Raw genomic sequence first — 23,296 nt, forward strand, 5'->3', positions numbered from 1 at the left:
TTTCTAACATTTCTCAATAACAATAGATGTATTATAATCTTACTTTTTAGTATTGAAGATATAATTAATCTTTTCGATATTATTATTAACTTTAGATGATATTTACCGAATATACACAAACAATTGTCAATTATCAATTTTATAGAACACTATATCTGGATGATGTTTACGATAATAAACGTAAAATAATAATTTAAATTAATTAACACTAATTAATTAATACTAATCCATATAAAGAATTTTTACAGAACATAGACGACCAAATATGGAAATTTACTCTGTTATTTACTTTCATTTACTTTTTAATTTACTACTTTATATACTATCTTTTGATTGGAATACTCTTATTTAGATTTAATATCAAAAAGATTTATGAAAGGATGAATAAGATCAATGATACATTAGATAAAATATAAATTAAGAATAAAAATATGAATAAAAATATGAAAAACATAAAATAAGTTAAAATTTTGAAATCTAGACTTTATGAAATTTTGAATTTTTAATTGAATATTGGATTTTTGTATAAATCTTGAATATTTCATTATTATTATTCTCAATATTATTATTTATAATAAATATACTTTTATAACAAATAAAGTTTTGTTATTTATTATTTTTTATAATTGATTTTATAAACTTTAAAATTATTGTTGAAATTTTTGATGATTACAAAAATAATCTTGGAATTTTTGAAAAATATAAATTTTTATAAAGATCTTGTCTAAATGGAGAGAAAATACATTTATTATAATATTGTTAATATTACTTCTATATTTTCAATTAAATTTTACATCATTAATTGGCGAGTAATAATTATCTCTAAATTAAGCTTAAAATATAAATTAAAAATTAAATAAGCTTCAATCAACACTTTTATATACCAATTTTTATATTTATTTTATCTTTTAAAATCGATTTTTCAAATGTGCTCTACGAATATTTATTCGTACTACATATAAGTTTCATAATTTTTAAATAATCATTTAAGATATAAAAAGAGTTAATATAAACCTTGCCAATAAACACAGTTGTTGAATGATATGAGTTATCGATAATCCACGCAACGGGAATGACGTTAACGCTTGCGACCATGTTTCCTTAAATAGTCTAGGTGAAACAATAATTAACACTATACTTTGTAAAAGGTGAAGGAGGCGGAGCTCCCTCGAGTGGAAGGTACGTTTAACCAAACTAATTAGAACAAATTGGATGGTATTAGTTCTCGAGGAACGATGCTTTCTGTCCGCCCCCCTTTATACCACCTACCTAAGATGTATACCTTAATTCATGAGTGTACGCTCCTGATAGAGGAGAAACATTCGGAATAGAGAAAGACTAGAGGGAATAGAATTGATGTATAACTTAGAGTTTACCGAAGTGTTAAGAAGATAAACTGTTGGGCAATAAGACCAAGGAGGAATAACGTAAAGGAAATGCTTGTGACTGTGTTACCCTTTTCATGGATATGAGTGCAACGGTGATTTCTGATCAATTATTTCATTCGATTAGGATCAAAGATCCGATTAAATTGGTGATATACAATGAAATGCATCCATTAAATACCTTATGAGAAATTCATTAAAACTTCTATATGATATGGTCTAATATATAGTGTACAAGATTTTTCGTTTTTATGATGTATATATCATGAAATGTAATTTTAATCGCCTTTTCTTTATCGTGTATATATAATATTTTGATGGCTTTATTCGATGGCTATTAATTTCAAATTTCTCTTCTGCATAATTTTCCTCCCCTTTTTAGATTAACATTTTAATTTTTATTTCAAGTGGATATGAAAATTGTGAATATGAATATGAATGTATAAGATTGTCTAGATAGAAAGTTATTATTTTTGGAATTTATTAATTATCATGGTTTGCGATATGAATATTTAATTTTTAATATGAATGAAATTTTAAATAGTATTTTAAATCTGTATTTTTCAAATTCTAGTTGATCTTTTTATAATTTGAATAATTGAATTAATTTGAATTAGTTAAATATTGTTGCATTTATATGAATATTTTTATAAATATTATAAATATTATTGTTGCATTTATATGAATATTTTTATAATAGAATTGGAGATTCTTAACAATTTGTAAATTAAAAATTAAATATTTATAATTTTTATAAAATTCTTCTTAAATTTAAAACATTTGATATATTATACATTTTGGAAAGTATATTTTATAAAATTTCATATATATCATTTCATATATTCTTTTATAAATTGAGCAAAAAATCGTTGTGGAAGGAAATTAAGTGGACTTTTATTATATTTTATATATAATTTGATTATATTATAAATTTTTTGTTTTTTAACAGATTGATAAATAAATTATAACATGTTATATATTGTTTTAATAATGATTTATTTAATTAATTTGATTATTTGATTAAATCATCAAATTTGTCTGCATAAAACCGAAATGGAATAAATTTTGAAGAAGTTAATATTACAGAAAAATATTGATATTTAATTTATATTCAAAAATTTATATATACATATATATATATTTATATTCAAAAATTTATATATACATATACATATACATATACATATATATATATATGTAAATTATTAAAAAATATATATATTATTTTATATTTAAAAAATGTTTTTTTTGATAGTAATATATAAATCATATAATTTATTTAAGTTCAAATTGAATTATGAAACGATTTCTTCCTAGAATTTTCCAAATTAATATAAAAACATAAATTTTGATTGAAAATGATTTGAATTTTATATAATTTATTTTATATGAGAAGATGATTAAATTGAAAATAAATTTTATATTTATGTATTTCAAAATTTTCCTTATAAATTAAAATGTAGCTTACCTCTGCCCTGTAAGGAACGAATATCGCACTGGCTAGATTTCCAGCAAGTGCTCCGATGAAATAAATCAAAGCAATACGCAACGAGCCAGTTAACTTCTCCAAGTCTCGCATTAAAAAATACTGAACCAATAGCGTGATTGATAGATGAAGAATTCTGCGAATAAAATGTACAAAAGCAATTCAATAATTTAGTAAAATTGTTTTTTAATAAAATATTCTCTAATCACTTTTAAATAAAGCATTTGTACTGATTGATATACTGTATCCTGATTTAAATTTTGATTGATTAAATTATAATACTATCAAATTGAAGATAATCAATTTTTTAAATAAATTATGTTATTAATTATTAATTTATTTATTTTTATTAAAAGTTTAAGACAGTTAAAAAATTTATTTTTTCACATTCTGAAGATAATATTTCAAATTTATGATCAATTAGATATGATATAACATAATATAACATAACAAAACATCTAGAAATTAAATAATTTTCAAATATAGATTTATACATTTATATAGATATATTACATAAAAAAAACATATTTCATAAACAAAAATATGATAAGATATATAATCAATTTTTAAATATCATCCTAAGATACATTTTTAAGAATTAAGCAAACATTTAAAAAAAAAAATATACTAATTTAAATACATATTTTATTTGGACAATAGTTTTAAAAATTTTAAATAATATTTTACGTACCCAGCATGAAGAAACATGGTGGTGAAGAGCCTATAGAATTGATCAGGCCACTCGGGATGAAGAAAGGGTATCATACCGCAGACATCGTGCAAACATTCGACCTGAGAACAGAGGGATGCTTCTTCGTGGAAGTATCCGTGTACAAAATCACAGTATTCTTTTGTGGTGATGCGACACATCCCGTGGATCCCGATGCAACATGGATGTCCGATTACCTCGCAGACCATGTGTTCTGCCATCTTATCCTTGTATCGACCCACTGGGAAATTTCCATTACTCCGTTGACTTCCGTTTCTACTGTTGAGCAATCCAAAACGAAATTTTCCTCGATATTATTCATGAAAAAAGTTAGCAGAAGAATCTTTTCAGTAAAAAAAGTTTTTAAAAATATAAATGCATGAATCTATTTGGAAATAAAACTTCAATTTTATTCTCAACACAAATGTTTATTAACGAAACAGCTTTCGAATTTTTAATAGATTTTTCTTAATGGATTCATATATTAAGATTCATATATTAAGAAGTTATGTAAAAATGAAAAATTATACATATGAAAATATCTTTTAATATTTGATGAAATATTTACACAATTAATAAAAAATTTTAACTCCTAATGTTCTAAAAATTATTTTATATTAAAATTATTTTAATATAAAAAAAACAACTTTCATATATGAATAATGGATCATATTAATTTATTTTTTTATTTTTATATAAGACATAAGGAAACAAATTTTTATTTTTTATAAATAAATTTTTTTTTATAAATGATTTTAATATAAAAATAGATATAGGCCTATATATGTTATTTAAAAGAGAATAAATATAAATAAAAATAAAAATTATTATAAATAAACAAAATTCAACAAATGAAAAGATTTAACTTATATTTAAAGATTTAAAACAGCTTCTCTTTAAAATTTAACAAAATTTAAGAAAATTAAATTTTTTTTGAAAAATTAAACATATTAAGAGATGATGTAAATGATATAAATTGGATCTTTGGATGACGAATTTACCTAAATCGTTGATTGAACGGATTAGTTTTTCGACAAATGGGCCATTTGGTGATATCATCTGGCCATTCGTAAGGTGCTATGCTAGCTGGAGCATCGCAGAACTTTGGATCCAACCCGCAAACTGACCCACTTATGCGTCCTCCCGGTCCACTGTCCCCAGGTCCCCATTTTTTCCATGTAGATATCGTATTCTAATTTTATAATCATAATATATTCATGAGATATAATAAATAGAAAATTTAAAATTAAAAATTTATGATACATGCAAATTTGTTATCATTCTAATATTAATTTTCAATTTTAATAAATTCTAAATTTTTGAAATAATTAAAAATTTTTGAAATGGATATGTTCAACCATAAATCACCAGTGATTTGTATATTTTGAACAAAAAATTTATTATATATATTACTAATATCATATTATATGTATATTATATATTAATAGAATTTTAGAATTTAGATTACAATTTTATTTTCACAATATTATAAGAAATTCATGTAATATATAATTTGTATAAAAAATTTTTAATATTTGTAATAAAAAATTATTATTAAATTATCATTAATAATTAATAATAATTATCATGAATCATTAATAATCATTACAATTCATAATTTATTAAAATGATTTATAATTTCCTTCATCAATGAATGTCAATTTTCTAAATATAATAAAATTCAATTATTTATATTCAAAATTGTATTAATATTTAATAATTTATGATCGACGATGACATATAAAAATAAATCTATGTATCTATATCTGCAAATATGATACGATATTTATTTATAATATAATATAAATAAATATATATCAATATCTTGAATATCTATATAGCTGGAAACAAAAAAGAAATAAATTTACCGTGGCAGTCGATCTCAATCCTCGGACCAGTTGGTTCGCAAAAGAGAGAAAATTATATTATAAACATAAACGGAGGAAAGATGAAATATATATATATTTGATTCGAGTTATATTTAATTTTCGAAATTGAAAACGAAATAACAACTCACAGAGCAATCCGCTTTGCTGGATTGCACGCAGCCAGAGTCATCGTTCCTTATACAACACGCTGTGTCCCGTTCCCTTTCCCGCCAGACATCGATCTCCTTCAGAATTTTAATATCGCGGCGCATACACGGTGCAAACTTCGCCCCCAGATGAATCAAGTCAGCGGCCCTCGGACCAAACCAGAAATTCGCTGGTTCCTGGTAGTCCACTTGTTGCAACGATAGACTGGTAACGAGAACCTGTTGTGTATTGAAAATTATCATGAAATTTTAATCTTCTGACAAATTGATATTGAATTTTGTGATATTTTTTGATACATTGCATTTTTGATAATAATGATACAAAAAATGGAGAAATTTTTATATTTATCAAAATGTAACATGTTATTTGTATCTATTTCGTATTTATTTTAATTATATGATTTAGTAAATTATGTATATTTATTTTAGATATTTTTTGATTTTTTTCACATTTTCTGTGAAATTGTAAAGAAATTATTATCTATTAGAATTAGAATATTTTGAAAACTTGATTTTATGTCATATCATTTCTAAAAATTATATTTTTAAAATAATTTTTTTAATAAGATTAATAAAATTATACTGTATATTACTTTTGATAAAAATGCTTGAAGAAAATGAAAAATTATAGAGAAATTTTTATACTAATCAATAAGAAGTTAAATATTTTGTATTTCCTAAAAATTACATAATTCATAATTATATAATAAATAACTTTTTTAAGAAAATTAAATTTATGTATGACATTTTTTATATGAATATTTTATCAAATATAGAATATTAAAAAAAAAATATAAAAAAAAATTTTATAATATGTACGCTGAATCTTATTTTCTATTATTTTTTTAAAAATTTTAGAATTTATTATATTATATAATTTATAATTTTATATTTTAATATATAATTATATTATCTTTTGAACTTTTTTTTTAAATTTAAGAAAAGTAATTATTAAAATTAAAAATTAAAAATTCAGGAACTTACCAAGCCTGATCTATGACTGAGATCCATACCCACAGGTCCGAAACCGTAGCATGCTAACGATATTATCAGAATAAGAATTTGAACAGTGGTGATCCAATAGGTAAAATAAGGACGATGATCTTCGAAATCGTCCAGCTGTTTTCTAACGTCTGGTTTCTGGGACACGCTTTTTCGAAATGACCTTCTGCAATCACAGAATAATTTTGATATCTTATAAGATATTATTTCAAAATATAATATTAAATATCTATTAATATAAATTTTTTATACTTAATTATTATTTCTTTAATTTTTGAAATTTTCAATTGAATTCACTTTTCAATTTAAATAAAAATTATTTTAAAATATAATATTGAGTTTCGTTATATATACATTTGTTTATATATTTACACAAATATAAATTTTTGATACTTAAATTATTATTTTTTTAATTTTCAGAATTTTTGAATAATTTATTTTAAATAATTTCTTCTTAAGTCCTTAAGTTCAAATTTCTTATGTCTACAATTTTTATTTTTTTATATAATAAATATAGAATTAAAATATATTATTTAGATTATACATAAATTAAAATAAATATTTTATGATATAAATTAAGAATTTATCTATATAAGAAGATTTTCCTTCATATTCTCATCGTTAAATATTAATTAATTTTTGTATAAAATGTATAGTTGTAATTTCATTATATTTATATTTATTATGTTATATTCTACATTATATTTTATTGTTTTATTTTATTTAAAAATTATTACAAAAAATTTCTCAAAATTTAAAAATTTTTTAATTTATGATTCATATTTCTATTATAAAACAAACGAATAATAAATTTACTAAAAAGTATTAGTTTCTTCTCATTAAAATCTTTCTATATTTTACTCTTTTAAAATTTATCATTTATATATAAAATTTAATATATATAGTGAAATAAAAATCTGTTACAATTAATTTAAATTCATTCTAATGGGTTAATTTGCTTTATAATAATCTATATTTTTTTCATTTTTCTTTTATTTTTCTTTTATACATATATACAAATAGTGTATTAAATAAATCCTTATTATTTCTAAATTGGTCCTTATAATATCCGATAATATCAATCAAATAAATTATTATAAAAATTAATTTATTTTTATCTTCTTTAATTCATACAGGATAAAAATATTTAAAAAGTAACTAGAATGATCTTAATTTTCAAGATCTGGCAATATTATACAAATATCATTTTGCTATTTTAAATGTATAACTATACATATATTTTATCTCCAGTATCAATTTTAATTCAATTGCAATAACAAATTTGACAATGAGATTTATGAATATGTATATATTGCTAATTATATATGATACTATTACGGAAATGAAACATAACGTCGTTATATGAATTTCAACATCATTTAAATTTGGTCAAATATATTCTTGCGATTTCATATCTTCTATCTTTTAATTTAAATCCATTATATGATTTTTATCTCTTTTCAAAACTAGCTCAAGAGTAGTTACTTTGGAACAATAGGCAACATTTAGAAGGTTGTAACCATAATAACTGAAAATAATTTCAGTTATAAAATATTATAGCATTATCATATCTGAGAATATCTGGATCTGAGAATATCTTCTCTTTAAGAAAAAAAAATTTCAAAAAAGATAACATGTATTTTCCATAAAGAGAAAGATTTACATTTTTATAACATCAATATCAATAATCTTTTTAAATAACTTTTCTTTTTTTTTGCAAAATTAATAATTATATTTAAAATTAACATAAATGAATTTACAAATATTATCTGTTATTATATACTATCTATTTTTATGAAGTTGTCGATAAATAATAACTTTTCATGACAAGCGAACAGAGATCTGATAGGTATGAAAGCTATACCGCATGATGGATAACTATATCTCTCTTGATATTTTTTTTAAATATCACGCCATTCTAGCAAGACGCTTTGCTGTCATGGAATTTTTTTTTCCTCTCTCTCACTTCTGACACTTGCCGTTTATCCACGTTTGTTATTTGTGTTCTGCGTGTATCTCAAACTGGGTCGTACCTACATGACAAAACCTTCGTGCGATCGTTAAAGCAAAATGAAGGAGAGCGAGAAAGTTGTTTCAATAAAATCGCGTTATCATCTTATCCGCGGGGCAATGGTATAAAATAAACGTAATAATAAACGAAAGACAAATTTCCATCCTCTAGTTTCATTTTATCCTCTCTTTCGTTTCTTTCTTTCATTTTTTCCTATTTTTTCCTCTTTTTTTTTCTATTTTTAAATTTTAAAACTTTAAAAATAAGGATTTTATAATATAATATAATATATTTTATAATATAATATAAGGATTTTATAATGTATGAATTTAATTGAAGAATTTAAGAGTTAGCCTTGCGATCAATCTATTTGTTAAAATTCGAAATTATGGAGTAAAATATAGAAAATTTTAGAATAAAAAATGATATTGAAATTAATTATAAATCTTAAAATGTTATTTTAGAAATAACATTTCTAAAATTTAAATCGTTTACGATTGAAGTATTTCTCAAGATTTGAAGTCTTGTAAGATTTCTAAATTTTTAATTAAAAAATATTAGAAATTAATTGCAAATCTTGGAATTAAAATATATATATTATATGTACAAAAATTTGTAAGAGAAAAAAAAATATTGGTCGATAAAATTATTCACGTGGAAATTTATTTATTTCGATCGTTTCGAAATCAATTTTTTCATCAATGTGGAACAACAATCGCATTAATATACAATGACTAGCCGATATCTGATTAAACGCTCATGTATACGAGAAAATTCTAAATTAATAATAATAACGTTTGACGTATTGTTAATTTTTTTTTATTTTTTGACGACTTTATTTTTAATCGCATTGTGTTAACATATTTTTTATGTTACGAATAAATTCAATGATAAAATATTAGGGTAATAAATTATTAAAAATTATCGAATATCATAACGCAATTTCATATTAAAATATAATTTAAAATATTTTCATAAATTTATAGATTCACATGTTCAATAAAATATTTATGAGGTAATTATTTGATATAATATTCATAATGATAATAAATAAATGTAAAATATTTCCTATCCTATTTTGTCTTATGTAAATTTTGATTCAAAACTTTACAAAGCTTCGATACAGAGTTACAAATATTATTATGAAGTACTATTATAATAAGATTATTTATTAATCACGAATTCAATCGAATATTATAACTTGAATATCCTCATTTTAATCCAATTTTAATCCAATTATTAAAATTTTATTCGATTATTAATCAAAAACAAGTAACAATTTTTAAATAAATTTACAATTAAAAGAAAGAGGAAATCTTCATTTTTAAAATCGTTTTTGTTTCATATCGATCCGACTTCTCGTTCTTGAGATATCATTGTAAAAAAAGAACGGTAATTTTTTGGCATTTTCAGATCTTTTCCTCGCATGCACTCATTGACCTATCACAAGTTTCATAAACATGCAATGACAAACGATGACTCAACGTCTTCTCCGTATTATTGCGCGTTTTCAGGAAAGAATATAGATCACACGAGTTCGATCCCATTCATCTTTTGTTCATGTTTATGTGTATGGATATATTTTAAACTTTCACATTTTAAAAACGATATGAGATATCGATTTCGAACAAAATTATCAATTGTATCTTTTATTCTACATAAAGATTACATTTTATTTAAATTTACATGTTGTTGATTATTTATATTTTTGAAATATAAAGTTTTTTACTGCTATTGTGTTAATTGCAATGTTATTAATTATAATAATTATACTTTAATTATTTGAATTTTTTTTTTTATTAAAGTATTAGAATAAGAATGATTGAAGAAAATTAATTATAAAATAAATATCATTATATTTTATAACAAATAATTTTTTATATTTAATTTAATTTATGGATATTATTTTAATTTATTAAAATAATATTTTTTTTATAATATAGAAATATATAATTTAAAAATCTATTAAAACAATTACAATTACAATTTATAAATCTATTATTCATAGATAGAATAAATATTTTCATAAAAAATAAAAAATAGATTAATCATGTTAAATGAAATAATAATTTAATATATTAATAAAGAATAGTTTTGTAATATTTTTTTATCAATTAACATATACTGTAATAAAATATTTTCATATAAAGGAAATAATTGTTCAATAAAAAGAATATTTATAAATTTATATTAATTTATATATGTAAATATGAAGAACAGTTTCATTACACTTAATTAGTTTGATATTATCACGTGCATTTTTATATATTAATATTTTCTAATATTTTTTGATTTGCATTTTTTTTTATAATAATCTAATTGCGAATATAATTTTTCCTATTCTACATATAATAAAATAAATTTAATAATGTAATATAAGAAAATATTTTAAGTTTAGTAAGTATTTCAAAATATATATAAATATATATAATATATAATTTTAACTTAACATTTAATTATTATCCCTAATTAATGTAATATTTAATATTTTCTATATTGTGTTAATATTACTCTAATATTATATATTTATTTATATATATTATATATATTATTTATATATATATTATTATATATATTATTTATATATTTATTTATATATTTATATATTTATTATTAATGTTTTCGATATTTCTAACGAAAGAATTACTTTATATTTCATTTTTCTCTTCTCTTCTCTCTCTCTCTGTCTCTCTCTCTCTCTATCATTTATAAAAAGATTTTATAAAAGATATATTAATAAAATAATAAAATTTAACTATATTGAAATAATAAATAAATATAAAAAATTAAAAAATTAAATTAAAAATTCATTAGATTCTTATGAGTATTAAAATACTTTAGTTGATAAACAAATCAAATTTGCAAATTGATGTTTGGCTATTAGCCGCATTAAGTATATTCAAGGCATATATTTGGAAACTCACCCCAAGAATCTTCCAACGATACCCATGCCATATTGCCTCCTGTTGCTGTTGTCGAATATTCGGTCAATGGTACTTGGAGAAATTCTCGTAGGACCGGTAAAATCCTTCCTAAGAGTTACCCCCTCATCTTGCCGCACTCTCGTACTATCGGCCAACGGGCTATGATACCTCAACCTGCCTCAACTCGTTTTTCTGTAATCTCCTTCTTGTTGTAGATTATAATACGTTAAACTCGACGATGGATACTTTTATGTATCTTATCCAAAATCGAGGATCAACGTACAACTTTCGCGATTGATTTTTTTTTTCTTTTTATGAATTTAATCATATTATTATATAGAAAAAATATATTGAATCTATTTTGATATATCAAAGAATTGAATTTGAATTGAAATTGAACTTTTTATAATTCAAATTCAGCAAAAATATATTGAATCTATTTTGATATATCGTATCAAAGAATTGAATTCGAATTGAAATTGAATTTCTTATAATATTACATTAATTTTTACAATTGATTAAATTTATTAAAAATTTATTTATAATTTAAATAATATCAGACACAATAGTTTTAATTTTTGTAATATCTCATATGAAGTTCAATTTTTCGCGTGAACATCGATTTAACATGTCGATCAGATGAATTGATCTACATAAAAATAATATATGGTGCATGAAGAATTAATTAATTTGTAAATATATAAATATGAAGAAAGAAAAAAATTTATTATTTTATATTATGATAACCTAATTAATTGTAACAATATTAAATATATGAATATTTTACAAAAATATTTGTTTATTTAATTTAAATAGAATTAATTTTGTCGATCTTTATTAATTTTTGCGATAATTAATATATTAATGATATTTAATTAATGAATATAGTTGAAAAATTCGTTTCAAGGATAAAAAGAATAAAATTCCTTACCTTGAAATATAATGGTCCCTCGAGATGTGGCGAGATCTTCTCACCTGTCCATCAATTGCCGTCCTCTCATCCTTCTGTGGAGCAAACCTGCAAAATAATTATTCCATTTTATTATTTTATCAATCCTCTTCTTTTAAATCACATTCATTTAAAATAACAAAAGTAAAACTTAATTTTTTATAAATACTTTTTATAATTATATTATAAGTAACCCATTTTCGTATTAAAGAATTCAGAATTATTATAATTAAAATTTATCATTAAAAGTAAGAAAATTGGAAGTATATATTCAAAAATAACAATATATATTTTTAAATATCTTATATAAAATTTATAACTCCTGAATAATAAATATCTATATAGAGCTATAGTACTTTTGAATTTTCGTTATTATACAATAAACAAAATATTATTATTAACATAATATATTCCTCACCTGACCAATTCCTCGGATGTCTCTCTGTCACTCGCGGAATTGAGCAGATCTGCGACTTTTGCGCCGTCCTCTTCGTCTTTCACCAGGCCACCAAGACCCTGCTCAACTTGAGATTGTGGTTGCGCAGGAGGCGGCGGAAGCGGGGGCGGGGGCGGGGGTGGCCTGTCGAAGAAGGATTCCTCTTCATCCTGGCCACTTTCCGGTGACGTCGCCGATTCTGATCTCGCCAGGTAAGTGAGCACGCTTGGTGGGAAGCTTCGTGATTCGGGTCTTGCTTGTGATCCCTCTCGGGGCCGTGGTCGAGTCAACGACTGTAACGAAAATATAAAATTTGTCAACAAAAATTATTGATTATTGATATTTTTAATTATATTTAAATTAATTAAATATAATATATATCTGATCTTGTATTGGCGAAACAAAATTTAAATATTTTAAAATATTTAAATATACATTATTCTCTTATATATTAAATAAATATAAAATTAAATTCCATTTTTTAAAATATAAAAGTATATATTTATTTAAAAATAAATCAAAATTACGATCAATTCTACAATTAATTTTTTCTTCATATTTTTTGATATCAAAATTTATTATTAGAACTTAAATTTATAAAAATCAAGTGATTTTGTTTTTTGATAGAATTGTTTAATTTATGCATTTTGTCATTTATGTATATAATTCCATACTATATCTTGAAATGAAAGAGTTTAATGATTCGATATTTTTTTTTAACATATGGGTCATGTTACAATATTGGATTTTGTATTAAATTTTTAATGGATTGTGAAATAAATATTGTCTAAATTCTTTAATTACTCGAAATTAATTGAAATATATCATACAATGACTCTAAACTAGCAAGTTTTTAAAAATTTCATGTTATATATTTGGGTCATGATATAATTACAAACTAATATGGGTCTTGTAGCAGAAATGATGAGAAATGCCGAGAATCTCAATATATTTCACTTTTATCGTTAGAGAGATTTCATCGAATGAAATATTAAAATCGTAGTTTATTTAAAATTACTAGATTTCTGTACGCAGCAATCGTCGTAAATAAGATAATAAATTGAAAAGTCAAATTACTGTCGATGAATCTTCCTGTTATTGTGGCAGTTCTGCCATTTTAATAATAAATCACATTATTGAATGCTACTTTCTGTTTCATTTCTTTATGATATATTTAATATATCTCAATTACAAAATAGTTATATATTTTCGTTTTTATGTATTAGGATATTTAAGGAATAAGGATTTTATAATAAAATAGAAAAATTATTAAAAAATTATTAAAATCTTCCTTTGAATTCTTATACTACAAAGAATTTGTATGTATTATATAATATTATAATATTGAATTTATTGACTGTAATTGGTTATATAATAATATTAAATATTTAATAATTAACAATTAATATATAATTAAAAATTATTATATTATTAATATAATAATATATTATATTTATATTATAATAATATATAATATAATATTATAATAATATTAATTATTGTATATTTATTATTACGATAATATAAATAATTAATTACATATACGATAATTAACAAAATTGAATTAAAGTTTTATTTATGTTTTTCTAAATTTTGGCATTCTTATTTTTACGTTTCATACATATTTAAATTGATCTTATCAAATCAAATATAATTTTGTACAATCTTCATTATCTATCTAATTCATAAAAAAAATTTTTTTCATAGAATTTAAAGTTCATATGATTTATTATAATACTTATTATACATAATAATTACACATAATTATACATAATAATAATATATATATAATAATTTTTATAAATCTTTGTCACACATTTAATATTACCATTTTATTCAAATACACAATATCAATCATTTAATAACTTCTTTGATAATATAGATTAATTACATGTTCCTACTAAATTAGAAAATATCTCAAGATCTATAAATGACAATATCCATATTCTATTTTTATTTTTTATAATTTATCATTACACTATTTATTTATACTATTAATATATTTTATACTTTAATATATTTTATATATTAATATATTATTTATATTATATATACTATTTTATTCCACTCACTATCTTCTATTTAATCTACTTATATTTTCTTCAACATCAATCTTTTCAAACCAACACATTAATGAGCAAACAAGCACGCATTTAGCGCCGATATTACCATTGTAAATAACATTTACCTATATATTATTGCTTTTATTAATCAAACAATTAACCAGGATTTCGAAATAGAAACATTTTCCATTTTGAACATAGTATATATCTATGATCCTGTTATAGATTGCTAATTTCGAGGAGACTAACCATCATTCATTAATATTAAACTAGGGAGGCCGCTAGGTCTGTTACAACAATACTACAATACCAGCCAATTGATTGGAACCGGCGTAATGCTATTTTACCGGCGGTCGATAACAACCTCGGGAATTATTTTATGCAATTAACCGTGCAATTATTCATATCAGAAAATAGAGCGAGCGTAACTAACGTCGTGTCTCGTGTGCACATTAATTTGCACGGCGACGAACCGTAATGCCCCTCTAATAGCTACCATGTTGATTACGTTTCCTCGCGAAATCTCTCTTGCACACGAGTTCACCTTCTATGTTCTCCTTTTCTTGTATCCTACATTTTAATTGCCTTTCACATACGATGGATATCTCGAGATTTTATTCGGCGTTAATAACCTGTCACGACAACGTCGTTTCTTTTCTCTTCGATCGAACGTGGTTGTATCAACTCTTTGGAACGAAAGACTTTAAGTTAATGTATTAGAATTATCTACTTTAGGTCTTGTATTTATTAAAAATCGTTTGATATTATTAAGTGATGGATCTTTCAATCGAGGATTTTAGAAATTGTGTGTTGTTTTGGAGAATTTTTCTAAAAATTTTTGTTTTAATTAATATATAATAGAATTTTATTTAGAATAAAGATATTTAAAATATATTTGTAATATAATCATTTATGACATAAGTGAAATAAATGATAAAATTTATTTTTGTATTGAATTGGTACAAGACACTGAAATTGAAGTATCATATGATTAATAATTAGCAAAAAAAGGATTATATGTTTGATTAATTAATATGCTTGAGCAGTTTATAATTGATTCACAAAAGAAATTGCGAAATTAAATAGATTAATATATTTGTAAAGAATATTGAGATAAAATGATTGATATATCAAAAATTAGATATATTTAATATTTTATATTTAAATTTCATTTAAAAAAACAATGTTAATTTTCATATAATTTATATATAGATAAATTAATTAATAATACAGATAAATTACTTCTTTTTCGAAAAAAAATATATTCCATTTAAAATGTTTTTTTAAATAACAAATATATTCTTATATAAATATGTTTTTATATAAATTAAAATGAAATATTCTGTATATAAATTAATATTTATTTTATATTTCTTAGATAGATTATATTAAATACAATTTTTATTCCAATTAAAAATGTATATAAATAATTATAATCTATTCTATATAAAATGTAAATAATTTCTTGTTATTTTAAAATCAATTAAATTTTTTTTTTATTTCTATTTCTCTATGTATTTTTTAATCATAAAAGGAACAACAAAACTAAATGTTTTATATATAAATATGTAAAAAACATGTCATTTATATGTTATTATGTCATTAATATACAATATATATATATATATATATATATATATATATATATATGTATATATGAAAATACAATTATGAAATCCGATAAATTTTTCTAATATGTGATGTAAAATTTTAAACATGTAATATTGATCGAATATATAATATTAAATATTACGTGTAATAAATAAATATCAACAATTACTATTTTAATATAAGTTACAATTAATTGCAAACATTTTCTAAATTCAATGACTTAATGATATTTGTCGGTAAAATCTAATTTATGCATTAAAAATCTTTTTATCATATAATCAGTAATATTATTAGTGCATTATTTAACTACGATTCTTTTATATTTTATTTTTTTATTACAAATTTTGTAATAAATATTTTATTCATTTATTTTCATTATTTGATGAAAATAGATTCATCTTTAACTCAGTTTTATTTTAATAATATTCTATATAATTCTTCGAATTACATTAAATCTTTTAAATTCAAAACAGATGCTTAAATTTAACGCTCAATTATCAATTCGAAAATGCAAAATTTAACATGGATCATATCACATAATCAGCATTGACTATATATTATTATTATTATCGATTTTACATAATTATAATATCAATATTCATCGGTGGACAAAATTAATTTAATGAAATGAATATTCTACATAAACACAAAATAATGCATATACATAGAAAATAATATATCCATTCTTGCATACGTTCTAAACATAAATGTGTAAAATGTGCACTATACTATATAAATATATAAATACTATACTATATAATATAATATATATAAATAAAAAATATATTTTTAGAATTTTTTAATTACAAAATATTTATTTCTGTTTCTTCCTTATTTTACTCATTTCCTATAAAAACATGCAAAACATGTAGAAAACATTCACCATCTACTAATATATCTATGAATATATTATAATACATAATATATTATATTATATATTAATATATTATAATATGTATAATACAATTATTATTTCACTTAACGATATAATCAAATGTTTATAAATTCTCTAAAAAATTTTATCCAACGATATAGAAGAATCTTGTGTTTGAAAAACGTGGAAAATCAATGTTTCGCATTTGACAAGTGAATGGAGAGCACGAGATTCGAATTAATCGGTTATTCCAAAACAAATCATTGTTCGTTTTTCAATGGTTCGGTCCCTTTGACAATGGGAGGCGAGAAAGAGATGGAGCATTTCTATAGCATTATGTAGATCTGTATTTAATTATCGTGTTCGTGGAACAACGAACGCTTCTAGTGAACTCATTAAGCGTGTCGCTTGTGGAGCAACGGTGATCGATATTAATGACGAATCAATGGTGTAATCCAATATCATCAGTTCGGCAGTTCGAGCAACGGACCTCTCCGTTATTAAGGACCAAGAATTAATACGAATTACTGCCGTGCGAATGGCGTTATTCCAATTAAAATCCAGACTGATGCGACCTCAAAAATTAAATCCTCACGAGAAATACACTCGGTATAATTGATAGTCTTTTGTTCCTTTTGCTCTTTTACTATTTTTCTTTTTTGTTCTTTCTTTCTCTTTCATCTTCGCTGGTGGAAAAAAGAAGAGGAACGGGAATAGTGATAAAAATATCGTGGTAAAATCGAAATGTGAGAGATGATGCATTGCTCAGCATTAATGATAGATATAATTCAAAAAATTTTAAATTAGAAAATCGTTAATTAATTATTAGTAATCGATAATAAGGCTTATATTTACTTACTTTAAAAAAAATCCTTATCATCTAGAATAATTTTTAATATCATTAGAGAATAAAGTTATAATGTTATTTTGTCGAAAGCATTAAAATTTTAAAGGAAATATCGAGAAAAAAATAGAAATTATTAAAATTTAACGAAATATTATCGTACTTATGAGGAATTATTTTTCTTTTTTAAATTGCGATTTCCCTTTATATTAATATGTGATTCCTCTTCTCCAGATTAAAAAGAGAGAAAAATTAACATTGAGTTAAATAGCTAGAAGTTTTATAATATTTTTATAAAATATATATTTATATTAAAATAAATAAATGCTAAAAATTATTAAACAAATTAAAAATGACAACAACGATTCTCTATTTTGTGACTCTTGTTTTTATGAGAAAAGAGTCAATAGTAATAAGAAATACTAGAAAAATACTTAAATTGCATATTGAAGTTATTGTAATAATTTATCAAATCAAATTAAAAATTTTGTAAAATCACTTCTGTATCTATTCAAAATCTATTCGAAATCTATTATTTGCTCCGTTATTTTTGAATCACGCAATTAAATAAAATAATATGGAAAAATTATTAGTAGCATTACTAATAATTAAAATTAAAATGAAATTTACAATTACAAGATTATGGAGTCGTTTAATAAGATCGTTCCTCTTACTTTCAAAAAAAAAAAAAAAAAAAAAATAAATTAAAATAAAATAAAATAAAATAAATCGAAACAACAAGAATAATTTTATTTTTTTATCCAGAATAAATTAGAATTATTCGATATTAGTAATAAAGAACTGCTACGAGAATTAAATTTCTCAATCAAAAATTTATCCTAGTCAGTAAAATCACTGTTCGAGCGAAGACTGAAAATAACTGAAAGTAATCAACAAACTTAAACGACAACAAACACCGCGACGCGAACAAGTTAATAGAGAGAAACAGGAGAGAGAGAGAGAGAGAGAGAGAGAGAGAGAGAGAGAGAGAGAGAGAGAGAGAGAATTGAAAAAGAAAAAAATACAAGATACAGAGTGCATGAAAGAAGCCAGAATTTACGTAACATCGACAAACAGGGTAGAATCTAGTCGAATAGAAAGGCTTTAAAATCGAATGGAATTTAATTTCGTGCCCGACATGCCAGAATTAACATTCTCCATGTTTATTGCACTGTATCGAGCCCATCTGATGGGATTTTATATTGTCGTGACCCCTCCCACGTGTCCCTGAAACCATTAATTGCCCTATCGGTTCTTACTCGCAATTAAGCAGTGTCGTATATATCCAAGGGACACGCCTCCCCCCCCCCCTGTGAAAAAAAACATCGTTTATCAGTTACATCGATTGAAATAAATGTCGAATTTTTATATATTTTGTTTCTTTTCTTTTTTCTCTTTTTTTCTTTTTCTTTTTCCTTTCTAAAGTGAGACAGACAGTTTCGAAATACAGATTATATTTCGATTCGACAAAAATAAGTTGTGTTATTTCAATCTGAATTTTGATTAATTAATTATTGTATTAATTGTATTGTGGCTTACTAAGATATTTAATTATCTCGAAGGATAGATATTTTAACTTTAATTTTAATTTTATTTATTTTCATTATAGAATAAAAATTCATAACAACCATTAGCTAATAATATTAGCATATCTAGAGAAGATTTTGTCAAACTCGGTAAATAGATTTGAAAGATTGATAAAATGGATATATGGATGCTTTATATGGAAATTCTACAGTCTACATGATATTTAGTTTATTTAGAAATAAGAACATTGATAGAATATTCATTATTAATAGAATAGAAGTTCGTAACAATTCATCGTTAAACATAATCAATAAAACTAGAGAAAATTCTGTCAAACTCATCTAATAGATTTGATAGATGGTTGAAAATCATCATTTTGGAGAAATATTTCAGAAAAATCGTTTATAATATTTATTTCACTATAAAATATAAGAATTTACTCAATATCCATATAGAGAAATTGTAAAAATATTTGGAGTTAAAAAAAAATTTCATTATAATCACTGCATCACAAAATTGTTGAAAATATAAAATTTTTTTTGATGTAATTATTCTAAATATTTGAAAATATAGTAATATTTTTTAGTAATATTTTTTGAGAATGTTTTGTATGCAAAAGACACATCAAGTTTAAAAAATTTCATTGTATTATTTAATGGAAAAAATAGTGCAATCAAAATTAATTAAATAAAAATTATGTATAGAATAAAATATAATTTGATGAAATTGAGGTGCAAAAAATTACATTGTACAATACAATACAATACAAAATAGAAATAATAGAATTTTTTTTTGTTTGAAATATTGTCATTTTAAAAAAAAAAAATGAAATTTAATCAAAATTGTCTATATTTATAAACTTTCATAGACATCAATTTTTTTATTTTTATTTTTCATTTTTTAACATAAATAAATTGATAATTTGTTCAATCCTATAATTATTAACTTATATATCTTACTTAAATAATTATAAAATTATATAACTAGTTATTTATCTTAATTATTCATTTATTATTTTTAATTAGTATCATGGATTTCTAATGTACTTAAAAAAACATAATTTAAATTGCTTTGAATTTTTATTTTTTTTTCTTATCATAGTAGAATATAAATAAAAATTCATTTTATTATTATTTTGATGCAAGATTTGAAAAATTAATCTTATAACTTAATATATCTAAATAAAGATATTGAGATGTGAAACACTTTTTCATAAAAAATACAAAACGAAAATGAAAAAAAATATATATAATATTTTTGTGGTGATTGGTATCATCAATTAAGGATTATTTTGATTAAAAGTATGTTTTTGAGATTTACTAAAAAGAAAGAAAAAAAAAATTTAATATTTGTTATTTTGATAAATTTAATATATTAGTAATTAATATAGTTAATTTTAGTTGATAAAAATATTAATATAATTATATTTATAATTAGATACTTATAATTAAAATATTTTTATTATCTTATTTTTTCAAAAAGATTTTTATTTTTCTTAAAAAGAGTTAAGATTTTCTTGGGATCAATTGTTTTGTATATATAAAAAGAGAAATTAATATAATTTTTCATTAAATATTTCTTCAAGTATTGATATTTATTTTTTTTTCAAAATTTAATCGAAAAGATAAAAATTTATTGAAATTTATTGAAAAGAAGCACTCAGAATTATTTCAAAAAATGATCATCATAAATAATAATTAATTAATTAAAAATATGTATAACTAAATATCATTATTTTTCTATTGGAATTATTCTTTCGAAATTACTTGTGGGATAATTTAATATTATAATTAAAAAAAAAATCATAAAATAAAATTAAATATTAAAAAATTCAATATCTAAAATAATAGATTATCTTTTTTATTAAAACATAAAACATATGTTTTATTTCTTTTTCTATCTCTTTCATTGAACTTATACATGTCATAATCTAAAAGTCAATCCGTAGACTGTATGACGTTTTGTTTGCAAACTTGTCAAATAAATTTCATTGCAGTAAGTCCTGTAGAATTTGTCGAGGATGAAAACGATTGCATTGCGATGCAAATCCTTGTTTATGGAGATGTATTATCGCGTCGCACAAGTTGTAAATTTCAAGCTTCGATTCGATCCCTCGGATTGTGAACCGTGTGTTCTCGTTCTCCAATTTCATTATTTTTTAACTGATGTTGTGAATTTTTATTGGATAATAAAAGAGAAGCATGTCGTCTGAAATATTTTTCTAATAACAAATAAATAAAAAATTAATTATCTTGAAATGTCCTCTTTGTACTCTTATCAATGAACTTAATAATTATATGTTATATTATAATATAATTAAATAATTAATTTTGATTAATTTTTTGATGAATATATCGATGTTTTCATGAATTTTGATGATTTTTAAATATGTTAAGAGCATGCAATAAGAATATATATACATATATAGGGAAAAGTCATTTAAAATCTTGTCCTCTATGATATATTTAAAAATCATTAAAATCTATAAGATATATAAATATTGATAGATTAAAAATTAAATTTTCTCCAATTATAATTTTTCAATACCTTTATTTTTTTAACTTAATTTCTTAATTATATTTTAATAATATTTATAAATTTCTTAAGAAACTTAATTAATTTAATTTCTATTTTATTAAAGCTTTTGAGAACATTATTCTGCAAAATAATTTGTAATTGCAAATTTATTGATAGACATGTTTTCTTAAGTCTTCTTAAGTTATCATTGTATTCTTTTAAATTAAAAAATAAAAGTTTACATAAAGGTATATAGATTTGCAAAGTATATATATTATATAATGATAAAAGAAAAGTTTTGTTTTTAATTATTTTAGTTTTATTTACATAAATATTTTAGTTTTATTATTTTATTTAAGTTTAATTTATTAATTAATATGATTCTTGACCAAAAAATATAGAATACTTTTTACAGTTTTTTTTTATTCTTTAGAAATCATCAAATTATTATTAATATATATAGTATAATATTGCACAATATATTATAATTATAATTATTATTAATTATCTGTACATATTATTTTCATTTTTTATTACAATATAAAATTTTAGTTAATTATATCTGAACAATTCATGTTTATATTATAAATGAAATGAATTATCAATGAATTATGAATTATTACAAAAAAGTTATATTAATAATAATTTTAATAAATTCATTCATAATAAATTATCTTTATTAAAAAAATTCTTTCTAAAAAAATATAATAAACTTTTTTACTCAGTTTAAATACGAAATTGAAAAATAATATATATTTTGAAAAATTTGAGGAAGTGTTTCAGATGAAATTTTTAAAATATTGAATGATTGTTATATTTATTCGACCTTAAAATGACCATAAAAAGTTTTAATGAAATTATGAATAAATTTTTCAATAAAAATCTGTGTACAAATATTTTTGTTTGAAATATGATTTCTTTTT

The 23,296-nt window shown here is 21.5% G+C and overlaps 1 protein-coding gene across 1 annotated transcript in view; it reads right to left on the bottom strand.

Moving 5' to 3' along the window:
• The window catches only part of LOC122715550 (inactive rhomboid protein 1), a 348,614-nt gene that overhangs the window by 4,863 nt on the left and 320,455 nt on the right, over positions 1 to 23,296 (bottom strand). Inside the window, 9 exon segments of the mRNA XM_043937820.1 lie at positions 2,854 to 3,007; positions 3,563 to 3,859; positions 4,582 to 4,772; positions 5,449 to 5,468; positions 5,591 to 5,834; positions 6,600 to 6,783; positions 11,553 to 11,726; positions 12,484 to 12,570; positions 12,920 to 13,230. Of these exon segments, the coding sequence (XP_043793755.1) occupies positions 2,854 to 3,007; positions 3,563 to 3,859; positions 4,582 to 4,772; positions 5,449 to 5,468; positions 5,591 to 5,834; positions 6,600 to 6,783; positions 11,553 to 11,726; positions 12,484 to 12,570; positions 12,920 to 13,230 (1,662 nt within the window).

This window comes from Apis laboriosa, unplaced genomic scaffold (assembly GCF_014066325.1).
Source record: "Apis laboriosa isolate Shangri-la unplaced genomic scaffold, ASM1406632v1 scaffold38_cov145, whole genome shotgun sequence".
In the NCBI taxonomy this organism is placed as follows: domain Eukaryota; kingdom Metazoa; phylum Arthropoda; class Insecta; order Hymenoptera; family Apidae; genus Apis; species Apis laboriosa.